General features: G+C 53.6%; 1 protein-coding gene across 1 annotated transcript in view; it reads left to right on the top strand.

The window, feature by feature from the left end:
- The window catches only part of MIER2 (mesoderm induction early response 1, family member 2), a 38,036-nt gene that overhangs the window by 2,609 nt on the left and 23,325 nt on the right, over positions 1-12,102 (top strand). Inside the window, exons 4-7 of the mRNA XM_011993045.1 lie at positions 5,153-5,278; positions 5,921-6,044; positions 6,584-6,675; positions 7,781-7,850. Coding sequence (XP_011848435.1) covers positions 5,153-5,278; positions 5,921-6,044; positions 6,584-6,675; positions 7,781-7,850 — 412 coding nt within the window. The remainder of the gene's footprint in view (positions 1-5,152; positions 5,279-5,920; positions 6,045-6,583; positions 6,676-7,780; positions 7,851-12,102) is intronic.

Genomic DNA, 12,102 nt, shown 5'->3' with positions numbered 1-12,102 from the left:
AAAAAAAAAAAACTAGGCTGAACACAGTGGCTCACGCCTGTAATTCCAGCACTTTGGGAGGTCGAGGTGGGCAGATCACGAGGTCAGGAGATAGAGACCATCCTGGCTAACATGGTGAAACCCCGTCTCTACTAAAAATCCGAAAACAAAATTAGCTGGGCGTGGTGGTGGGTACCTGTATTCCCAGCTACTCGGGAGGCTGAGGCGGGAGAATGACGTGAACCCCAGGAGGCAGAGCTTGCAGTGAGCTGAGATCACACGCCACTGCACTCCAGCCTGGGCGACACAGCAAGACTCTGTCTCAAAAAAAAAAAAAAAGAAGAATACAAAATTAGCCAGGCGTGGTGGTGCACGTCTGTAGTCCTGGATACTCGGGAGGCTGAGGCAGGAGAATCACGTGAACCTGGGAGGTGGAGGTTGCATTGAGCTGAGATCACGCCATTGCACATCAGCCTGGGTGACAGAGTGAGATCCTGTCTCAAAAAAAAAAAAAAAATTGAGAGCTTCGAGGGGCTTTGTTAATGTGCTTTATCTATTACTTTTTTATTATATGAAAAGTTAAAACTGACATAAATTGGCTGGACCTGGTGGCTCACGCCTGTAATCCCATCACTTTGGGAGGCCGAGGTGGACAAATCACCAGGTCAGGCGTTTGAGCCTAGCCTGGCCAACATAGTGAAACCCTGTCTCTAGTAAAAATACAAAAATTTTCGGGCGTGGTATCTCACACCTGTAATCCTAGCAGTTTGGGTGGATCTCTTGAGCCTAGGAGTTTGAGGCCAGCCTGGGCAACATAGCAAGACCTTGTCCCCAAAAAAATAAATAAATAACAGGCCAGGTGCAGTGGCTCATGCCTGTAATCCCAGCACTTTGGGAGGCCGAGGCGGGTGGATCACCTGAGGTCAGGAGTACAAGACCAGCCTGACCAACGTGGTGAAAGCCCGTCTCTACTAAAAATACAAAAATTAGGTGGCCGTGGTGGCGGGCGCCTGTAATCCCAGCTACTCGAGGGGCTGAGGCAGGAGAATCACTTGAACCTGGGAGGCAGAGGTGGCAGTGAGCCGAGATCGGGCCATTGCACTTCCAGCCTGGGGGACAGAGCAAGACTCTGTCTCAAAAAAAAAAAAAAATTGACATGTAAAAATACTTACTCAGTAACTCATTTTAAAGTGACATGAATAAATCAGTTACATGTTAATATAAATATTTTTATGAAAATGAAAAAAAAAATTCTGTACCAAAAGAAAAAAATTAGTGAGAAGAATTAATTTTTAGTTTTCCAAATGTCTTTGACCGGAGAAGCCAATGTGAAAATCCAACTCTGTCTTTTTTTTATGAGTTGGGGTCTCGCTCTGTTTCGCAGGCTGGAGTGTAGTTGGTGCGATCTCGGCTCACTGCATGCTCCGCCTCCTGGGCTCAAGTGATTCTCCTGCCTCAGCCTCCCGAGTGGCTGGGACCACAGGTGCCCGCCACCACGCTCGGCAAATTTTTGTATTTTTAGTAGAGATGGGGTTTCACCATGTTGGCCAGGCTGGTCCCAAACTCTTGACCTCGTGATCTGCCCACCTCGGCCTCCCAAAGTGCTGAATCACAGACGTGAACCACCGCGCCTGGCCAAGCTTCTGTCTTTAAAAAACTTACTTTTTTTGAGACAGGCTCTCACTCTGTTGCCTAGGTTGGAGTGCAGTGATGCAATCATAGTTTACGGCAGCCTCGAACTCCTGGGCTCAAGGGATCCTCCTGCCTCAGCCTCCTGAGTAGCTGGGACTATAGTCGCACGCCACCATGCCTCACCAACTTTTTTATTTTTTTTGTAGAGTTCTTGCTATGTTGCTAGGGCTGGTCTTGAACTCTTGGTCTCAAGCAGTTTTTCTCCCTATAGGTGTGAGCCACTGTACCTGACCCAGTTTCTGTCTTTTTCTTTTATTTGAGACAGAGTCTAGCTCTGTTGCCCAGACTGGAGTGCAGTGGCGCCATCTCGGCTCACTGCAACCTCTACCTCCCGGGTTCAAGTGATTCTCCTGCCTCAGCCTCCCGAGTAGCTGGGACTACAGGCGCCCACCACCATGCCTGGGTAACTTGTAGTTTTAGTAGAGATGAGGTTTTACCATGTTGGCCAGGCTGGTCTCGAACTCCTGACCTCAAAGTGATCCTGCCACCTCAGCCTCCCCAAAATGCTTGGAATACAGGCAGGAGCCATGTCCGGCCAGTTTCTGTCTTTTAAGGGAGACATTAATCTCTTGTGATAGGCTCTTATGGTTGAAGTACAAACATAGCCTCAGATCTGTTGTTGAAAAAAGTAAGTATTTAACAGCTTTTCAGATAATTGTGGGTATTCTTCCTTGATGCTACAGCCAAACTCATCAAGTGGGAGTTTTATAGAGAGTAGTTGTGGAATCTGAGACCGTATCAGTGAACCTCATCATTCAAGGGGCAGAAAAGTCCATGACTGGGGTCCAGCTGAGTGGGTTCCGGTGCTGGCGCTCTCACTGGCTCGCTGTGTCCTCGCAGGGTGGACAGAGAACAAGAGGGAGCCCTCTGGTGTTTTTGTTAAAAGGACACTAATCCTGTTGGATCAGGGCCCTACCCTCATGGCCTCGTCAAACCTTAATTACCTCTGTAAAGGCCCTATATAGTCATGTTGGGGGTTAAGGTTGACCGTAACAGTTAATACCACCACCAGCCTTATCACAAGTTTTTTAAATATTGGAAAGTTGGCAAGTTCATGTTGTCAAACCTAAGGTTTTCAAAATCTTGAGTTTTACCTGCGGCAGTTACGGTCAGCTGTTTCCTTTGAAGTAACAGCCCCCTGGCTTGCATACAAGGCAGCGCCTGCCAGGTGCCTGTCTAAGCGACTGTAGTTGGCCAGCATTCTTTGAGGTGAAACGACCAGGAACAGCCTCTTCGCCTCATCACTCGTTCCATGCATGTGGTTCCTTGAAGGAACCACCTCGCTTTGGTATGCAGCAGGTGCATGCTGCATGCTTCCCACGCCCTCACAGCACATGGAAACATCTGCGCAGGATGAGACTTAACAAAATGCTCATTTTGTCCAGCACCTTCTTTTATTGTTTTTTGAGATGGAGTCTTGCTCTCGTCACCAAGGCTGGCAGTGGCGCGATCTCGGCTCACTGCAAACTCTGCTCCCAAGGTTCAAGTGATTCTTCTCCCTCAGCCTCCTGAGTAGCTGGGATTATGGGAACCCACCACCGCGCCTGGCTAATTTTTGTATTTTTGGTAGAGACAGGGTTTCTCCATGTTGGCCAGGCTGGTCTCAAACTCCTGATCTTGTGATCCACCTGCCTCGGCCTCCCAAAGTGCTGGGATTACAGGCTTGAGCCACCGCGCCCGGCTGTCCATCCAGCATCCAGCATCTTCTGAAGTGAAGCTGGGGTGTTTGCTTTTGGTCTGTGAGGAATGTGACAGCAGTGACAGCAGGGGTGCACCAGCCGTGGCTTCCGCAGAGCCCTGGGCTCTTGCCGGCTGCCGATGCTGCACCATCAGTGCAGGCATCGATGAAGCCAAAAACAGAAATCACGGCTGAGTGTTCTTAGGAAAGGGGCTTCACCTCGGGCTACTCTGGAGAGGTCCAGGCAACCCAAGGGCCTCTGGACCAGTGCGTCAGCCTTCCCGCCTGCGTAATCCTGAAGGTGATGGGCATACAGAATCTGTTCTGTCCACGGGGTCCTGCGAGAACAAAAGGGGGACTCGGTACAGATGTTCCACCTGGGGAAGGGCTGGGACTAGGCTGGGAAGTTTCTTTCTTTTCTTTTCTTTTTTTTCTTTTTTTTTTTGAAACGGAGTCTCGCTCTGTCGCCCAGGCTGGAGTGCAGTGGCGCGATCTCGGCTCACTGCAAGCTCCGCCTCCCGGGTTCACGCCATTCTCCTGCCTCCGCCTCCTGAGTTACTGGGACTACAGGTGCCTGCCACCTCGCCCGGCTAATTTTTTGTATTTTTAGTAGAGATAGGGTTTCGCCGTGTTAGTCAGGATTGTCTCAATCTCCTCAGCTTGTGGTCTGTCTGCCTCGGCCTCCCTAAGTGCTGGGATTACAGGTGTGAGCCACCGCGCCCAGCTAGTCTGGGAGATTTCTGTGTGAACTTGAAGCCCGCAGGATGAGTTTGGGCAGGAGCTGGGGTGGAGGGGAGGCCCGTGCTGACATCTTGAGAGAATGAGAGGGAGTGTTCAGGAAGTTGGAAGCTGAAAGTGTGACCCACAGGGGTCAGGGTAGAGTCTGAGCCGGCAGGACTAGCCTCTGGAGTAGAGGCTCACACAAGGGAGGACAGAAGGATTTGAAAGCAACGGTGGAGAGAATGATAGTTCGTATCTCTTCCTTCCCAGGAATTACACACCTTATTGCTACTTCTTGTCATGTTGCGTTGGCTTAGAGCATCACAACGGTGTTTCTTCTTTTTTATTTTTTATTTTGAGACAGATTCTCACTTTGCCACCCAGGCTGGAGTGCAGTGGCATGATCTTGGCTCACTACACCCTCCATCTCCCGAGTACAAGTGATTCTCATGCTTCAGCCTCCCGAGTAGCTGAGACTACAGGCGGGCGTCACCAAGCACAGCTGATTTTTGTATTTTTAGTAGAGACGGTTTTGCCATGTTGCCCAGGCTGGTCTCGAACTCCTGGCCTTAAGTGATCCGCCTGCCTTGGCGTCCCAAAATACTGGGATTACGGGTGTGAGCCACTGTGTCCGGCTCATTTGTGTAGTTTTCTGAGGGTTCTTTTGTTTTTTTTTTTTTTTAAATCAGGAATAGATGTCGGATTTTACCAAATGCCTTTTTCAGATACCTTTTTTCACCTTTGATATATTGATGTGGCATTACAATAGTAAATTGCCAGATGTCGCACCATCCTTGTATTCCTGTAATTCACCCTGTGCAAGGAGGCATTGTGGGCAGGGTGGTGCCCTCTTCCCTGGCCGGTGACCCCTAGGCTCTGGTGCCTCTCTGAGGGATTGTGAGGGAGCTCTTGGATGAAAGACTGGGCCTGAGGTCTGGCTGGAGAGTGCTGCCATGCGGGGAGTTGCTGTGGGTGTGACAGAGTGGCCCTGGTTGTGGCCAACGAGGCTCAGGCGAGAGGACGGGGACAAGAACCCCCAGAGCAGTCCCTCCTGATGGGGCCCTGTTCCCTTCCCCAACTCAGAGCAACGACATGCCCTTCGATGAGCTGCTTGCACTCTATGGCTACGAGGCATCAGACCCCATTTCAGACCGGGAGAGTGAGGGTGGTGACGTGGCCCCTGACCTCCCGGACATGACCCTGGACAAGGTGAGTGAGCGCCCTTCCTGGAACTGGCCCCCAGCAGAAGGTGGGAGGGTCTGGGGCTGCCTCTCTGCAAGGGGGTGTTCAGTGAGAAGAGGCACAAAGGCCCCCAGAACAAGTAGAATGTAGCTACCTGTGACCACTGCCCCGGGGGTTGGAATGGCCACGGGCATGGGGCTGGACCCTAGCCTTAACCCTGGGCCACAAGTCATTCTGGCTTGGGTGGGTGGAGGGGCACATCGGGGCCTCCCCAGGACTAGTCTTTCTGCCATTGCATACCCAGAGGTCACAGGTTGAGAGTTGGGTGTTGGGAGCGGGGGAGGGCTGCATTGCAGAAGGTTAAAACCAAATGCACAGGCAGAGAAAGAGCCACGCACTCTGGGCACGTGCCCCGTGGCAGCTGTCACTGTCTCCAGCTCTGGTGACGGGGTGTGGGCTCCCACGTGTCCCCATCTCATCCCTGCTCCCCCGATGCTGTGCACCCTCGGTGGCGTCTCCACCTCCGTTTCCTTATCTGCAGAATGGGAATAGCGGCCCCACGTGAGCCTCAGGGCCCTCCCAGTGTCTTTATTGTTGTTATCATTAGTGATATTGCGAGATTGTTAAACTGTAAAATGTTCTTTACTTTTTTTTTTTTTTTTTTTAAAGGAACAAATAGCAAAGGATTTGCTTTCAGGGGAAGAAGAGGAAGAGACACAGTCATCTGCTGACGACCTCACCCCGTCCGTGACCTCCCACGAGGCCTCCGACCTCTTCCCTAACCGGAGTGGATGTAGGTGGCTCTGTCCCCATCCTCCACCGCAGCCAGGCCCGCTGCCAGGCAGTCGTGATGCTTGATGAAGGGTCCTTGGGCTGACACAGGCCAAGAGCTCATCACAGTTGAGGGCATCTGCCTGGTGGGAAGTGTCAGCAGCCCTGGGGGTGCTTTGTTCTCCCCTGCGCTGGCCAGTGAGCCTGGACTCTCAGAGCGATTCGGTTTAAACAAGCAGGGAACATGTTGGTTCCCCTAGCAGATCCAGGGACAGCATCCCCAGGACCATCCTCCCTCACAAGCCTCTGTGCTGGCTTTCCTGGGAACTGAGGGCTCGGGGCCCAGCGGTGCAGCAGCCGCCTAGAAGGGAAGGCCTCTTTCTTCAAAGGTGCATCCTGGGTCGTGGGTCCTGGGCCCATCTGTGTACCCAGCGTCTGGCCAGGGAGAGGGTCACGGCCTGGGGATCAGGTGGATGGAGAGTGGGAGTGGAGGGTCTTTGCCCAGAGGAGGGGTTGTACGGGCTGCAGGACCCTGGGGGACCTGCCTCTGTTTTCCCAAAGCTCATTTCCTGGCTGATGAAGACAAAGAGCCTGGCTCTTCTGCCTCCTCCGACACCGAGGAGGACTCTCTTCCTGCCAACAAATGTAAGAAGGTGCGTGGCTCTGCCCTGTCTCCAACCTGGCATCCCGGCCGTGGCTCTGCGGTGTCCCCAGCCTGGCATCCCAGCCGTGGGGTGCTTTGTTCTCCCCTGCGCTGGCCAGTGAGCCTGGACTCTCAGAGCGATTCGGTTTAAACAAGCAGGGAACATGTTGGTTCCCCTAGCAGATCCAGGGACAGCATCCCCAGGACCATCCTCCCTCACAAGCCTCTGTGCTGGCTTTCCTGGGAACTGAGGGCTCGGGGCCCAGCGGTGCAGCAGCCGCCTAGAAGGGAAGGCCTCTTTCTTCAAAGGTGCATCCTGGGTCGTGGGTCCTGGGCCCATCTGTGTACCCAGCGTCTGGCCAGGGAGAGGGTCACGGCCTGGGGATCAGGTGGATGGAGAGTGGGAGTGGAGGGTCTTTGCCCAGAGGAGGGGTTGTACGGGCTGCAGGACCCTGGGGGACCTGCCTCTGTTTTCCCAAAGCTCATTTCCTGGCTGATGAAGACAAAGAGCCTGGCTCTTCTGCCTCCTCCGACACCGAGGAGGACTCTCTTCCTGCTGCCACCTGTAAGACCGTGCGTGGCTCTCTTCCTGCCAACAACTGTAAGAAGGTGCGTGGCTCTGCCGTGTCCCCAGCCTGGCATCCCGGCCGTGGCTCTGCGGTGTCCCCAGCCTGGCATCCTGGCCGTGGCTCTGCCGTCTCCCCAGCCTGCCGTCCTGGCCACAGTAACCGAAGCTGGGTCCTGCTGAGCCCTCTCCCTGGGTTTGTGCCTCTTCTCAGAGGACGTGCTGCTCAAACTCAGGGTGGGCTGGGACCGGCCCCAGGTGCTTTGGACTGGAGCCTGGGTCCCTGCTGCTGACCCAGAGTGTTTGTCCTCCGACATCCTGTCTGGGTCTCTGCCAGGCCGGGCGTCAGGACACAGCCCCCTCACATACCCAGGCCTCTGCCTCCCACCCTCAGACCCCAGAACTGGGCATCAGCAGGTAGACTGCACAGATGGGTCTGGGGTCTGGGCAGCGGCTCCTCCACCTGAGCCCGCCACAGCACGCTGCAGCCAGCCTCCCGCCCGGCTTGCGTGCTCCTCAGTGTCCTGATTCCCAGGCCCTTGCTTTGTAGGAGATCATGGTGGGACCTCAGTTCCAAGCTGACCTCAGCAACCTGCACTTGAACCGGCACTGTGAGAAGAGTAAGTAGGGCCTGGGGAGAGGAGGCGAAACCCACTTCTGCTGGGGAGTGGCCTGGCTGGACGTCGGACCCTCGAACAGTCTTGTCAGGTCCCTGCCTGCGTCGCTCACTGGGGCAGCTGAGCCTGTGGTTGGAGGAGGTGGGACGCTCTCTTGGCTGCAGTGGGCCTGTCGCTGCCTGCCCCTGCCCAGCTCGGTCCCTCCCTCAGAGTCTGCTTCCGTCACCCTGCGCAGCCAGACCCTCAGCAGCCCATCATGCCCCTGACCCAGCCCTGCCCCGCCCTTGACTCCGGCCGTCTCCCCCCAGCCAGGGCGGCAGCGTTCGATGGCTCTGTGCCAGGTTAGACAGTTCTCCAGTGAGACCTGCCGGGTGTTGCGGTGCGCCCCTGCCTTCTCCGCTCCTCTTCAGGGCACTCCCTTTCCTGGACCTGATCTTTGTCTCTTTCCCACTAGAGTTCAGAACTGAGCCTCTCTTGCCCCTTCAAGGCATGGAGTCACGTGCCCATTGACTTGGGTCTCGTTTGTCTTGCCCTGGAGCCCTCGCAGGCCCTGGGCCAGCGCTCCTAGCTCAGGAACCTTCTCCCGGGTGATTCAGTGGTTGAGACTGGCGGTGGGAAGGGATAGGCAGGTGCAGTAGGAGTGCCGAGTCCAGGGAGACAGGGACCCTCCCAAAAGAGAAGCCATCCTCCTGGGGCTGGTGGGAGGTGCCCTGTGTGAGAAGAGGATGGAGCCAGGAAGGCGCAGCCAAGCTGCTGGGACATCCAGAAGGCAGGGTCAGAGGGGACACATGGGACCCTCACCCAGAGTCCCTGGCCTTGGAGTCTGTCATCAGGGCCCTTTCCCCACTCTGACTCACCCCGCCATGAGGGTGCCCTGTCCGGAGCAGCCAGAACTTCTTCATCCCGTGGGATGCCAGCTGGCCCCTCCCCCTCGGTATAACGCCTGTGTCATTCGAGTCGTCTACGTGGTCGTGTGTGTCTTGTGTATTGCCCTGTGGTCCTTGGTTTGGATGCCGTGGTTGTGTGTGTCTTGTGTGTTGCGTTGTGATGATGTCTGTCATTTGAGTCTGCATGGTTGTGTCTTGTGTATTGCATCCTGGTCCTTGGTTTGGATGTCCTGGTTGTGTGTGTCTTGTGTGTGGCATCCTGGTCCTTGGTTTGGATACCACATTTACCCACGCTTTCTGCCGTGGGCTGTGGTCGCCGTTGATTCAGCTGTGGGCTGTGAACGCCCTCGTGTGGGTTGTTAGTGGACATAGGCACTTGATACTTGATGGACAGTGGGGAGTGGCGTGGTGGACGTGTGCTTAGGGCCACGCGCACTGCTTGAGTTTCTCACTGGTGATTTGTGGGGGTCGGTGGTTGATGGACAGTGGGGAGTGGCGTGGTGGACGTGTGCTTAGGGCCACGCTTGAGTTTCTCACTGGTGATTTGTGGGGGTTGCTCCACATTCTCGGTGTTTGCCGCCGAGGGTGAATTTGCCTGAGTTTTACCCTCCTGGTGGATACGGACTCTTGTTCCGTTGTGGCTTTAATTGGCATTTCCCGCCGGTGTCCTGGCCGTTTGAATGTTCTCTCTTTGCGTGCTCAAAGCTTCCCCCTGTTTTGGTGTCTTTCTCTTTCGGGTTTGTAGTCGTTCACATGTTCTGGAAGCCGGTCTTGGTGGGCTCTGCTCCTGTGTCCTCCGGCTTGGGGCTTGCCCATTGACTCTCAGTGATGTCTTTAATTTTAATATAGTCCAACTTACCAATCTTTATTTGAATAATAATGTGTTTGTGTTCTATTTGAGGAGTGTTTGCTTACCCTCAGGCTCTCAACGATATTCTTCCATGCTTCCTTCTAGAAGATTTATTGTTTTTCCTTTCACATTTAAAGCTGTAATCCAACTTAGTTTAAATTTTGGTGCATGGTGGCCGGGTGGGTGGCTCACACGTGTAATTCCAGCACTTCGGGGGGCCAAGGCAGGAAGATTACTTGAGGTCAGGAGATTGAGACCAGCCTGGCCAACATGGTGAAACCCTGTCTCTACTGAAAATACAAAAATTAGCCGGGCATAGTGGCGGGCGCCTGTAATCCCACTGGGAGACTGAGGTAGGAGAATTTCTTGAACCGCAAGGCAGTGGTTGCAGTGAACTGAGATTGCACCACTGCACTCCAGCCTGGGCCACAGAGCGAGACTGTCTCAGAAAAATAAAAAGTAAATAAATTTTGGCGTGTGGCGTGAGGTGGTGTGAAGTATGGGTTAGGGTTAGGTATTTTTTTCCATGTGGCTGTGCGGTTGCTTTAGCACCGTATATTGAAAAGACCATGGCTGGGCACGGGGGCTCACGCCTGTAATCCCAGCACTTTCGGAGGCTGAGGCGTGTGGATCACCCGAGGTCAGGAGTTTGAAACCAGCCTGGCCAACATGGCAAAACCTTGTCTCTACTAAAAATACAAAAATTAGCCGGGAGTGATGACGCCCACCTGTAATCCCAGCTACTTGGGAAGCTGAGGCAGGAGAATCGCTTGAACCTGGGAGGCGGAGGTTGCAGTGAACTGAGATCACACCACTGAACTCCAGCTTGAGCGACAGAGGAAGACTCCGTCTCAAAAATAAAAACAACAAAAGCCCATTCTCTCCCCCACTGAGTTGCAGCGATGCGTTTGTGATAAGGTGCCTGTAGGTGTTTCTTGTCTCACCCCGAGTCATCACCATCGTCTCAGTTATTACAGGTTTACAGGGAAGTCCGAGGTGGTGCAGGTCTTCCAACTTTGTAAGTTTTCGTTGCATATCTATATCAGTTACTTATTTATTTTTTTTGAGGCGGAGTTTTGCTCTTGTTACCCCGGCTGGAATGCAATGGTGCGATCTGAGCCCACTGCAACCTCCATCTCCCAGGTTTAAGCGATTCTCCTGCCTCAGTCTCCTGAGTAGCTGGGATTACAGGCATGCACCACCACACTTGTCTAATTTTGTATTTTTAGCAGAGACGGGGTTTCTCCATGTTGGTCAGGCTGTTCTCGAACTCCTGACCTCAGGTGATCCTCCTGCCTCAGCCTCCCAAAGTGCTGGGATTACAGGCATGAGCCACTGTGCCCGGCCACATATCTGTGTAAGTTTTAAGATTAAAACTTATTTTTTTGGCAACCGACAAGTGTTAATCTTTTTTTTTTTTTGAGGTGGAGTCTTGCTCTGTTGCCCAGGCTGGAGTGCAGTGGTGTAATCTCAGCTCACTGCAACCTGTGCCTCCTGGGCTCAAGCAGTTCTCCTGCCTCAGCCTCCCGAGTAACTGGAATTACAGGCACCCGCCACCACGCCTGGCTAATTTTTGTATTTTTAGCAGAGATGGGGTTTCACCATGTTAGCCAAGCTGGTCTCAAGCTCCCGACCTCAGGTGACGCACCCGCCTCGGCCTCCCAAAGCGCTGGGATTACAGGCGTGAGCCACCGTGCCTGTCGCATACATTGATTTTCAAATGTTAAATTAACTGCACGGTGGAATAAGCGCGCTGCCTGGCCGTGAGGTGTTCTCTCTTGTGTTTGTGTGTCACGTGCACTCAGTCCTCATTATTTGTGGATTCTGTACTGGGGAGTTGCCTGCTTGCTAAAATGTATTTGAAACCTCAAATCAGAACTCGCGACACTTTTATGGTCAGGTGCCAGCAGATGTGTGTAGCGTGGCAGCGAAGGTGAGTTACCTGAGTGCATTTCCAGCTGAGGTGGGACAAGGTGCTGCTCTGTCTCGTCTCTCAGCCCTTTTACTGCGAGCAAGCGCCTTTCCTGCCGTGTGCTTAATGCCATTTTCCACATCGTTGTGCTTTCTGTGGGCGAATTTACGGTTTAACATGGCGCCTAAATGTGGTGCCGACGTTCTGTCTGGTGTTCCTAAGTGGAAGAAGGCTGTGATGTGCCTTTCAGAGAAAATTCGAGAAACTCCACTCAGGCGTGAGCTCTGGTGCTGCTGGCCGTGAATTCAGCGTGAATGAATCCATAAGGTAGATTCAATGAGACGGTGGCCCCCATCCTTGTTTGGCACCAGGGGCTGGTTTCGTGGAAGACAGTTTTTCCACGGATGGTGGAGTAGGGGGCGTGGTTTCAGGAGGAAACCGTTCCATTTCAGATCATGAGGCATTAGATTCTCGTAAGGAGTGTACAGCCTGCAGCCCTGGCGTGTGCAGTTCGCAGTGGGATTTGTGCTCCTATGAGGATCTGATGCCACCACTGGTCTGACAGGAGGTGGAGGTCAGGCAGTGACGCTGGCTCGCCCGCCGCTC

This window comes from Mandrillus leucophaeus, unplaced genomic scaffold, assembly GCF_000951045.1.
Source record: "Mandrillus leucophaeus isolate KB7577 unplaced genomic scaffold, Mleu.le_1.0 Scaffold423, whole genome shotgun sequence".
Taxonomy (NCBI): domain Eukaryota; kingdom Metazoa; phylum Chordata; class Mammalia; order Primates; family Cercopithecidae; genus Mandrillus; species Mandrillus leucophaeus.
This window is presented reverse-complemented; position numbering and strand designations above follow the sequence as displayed.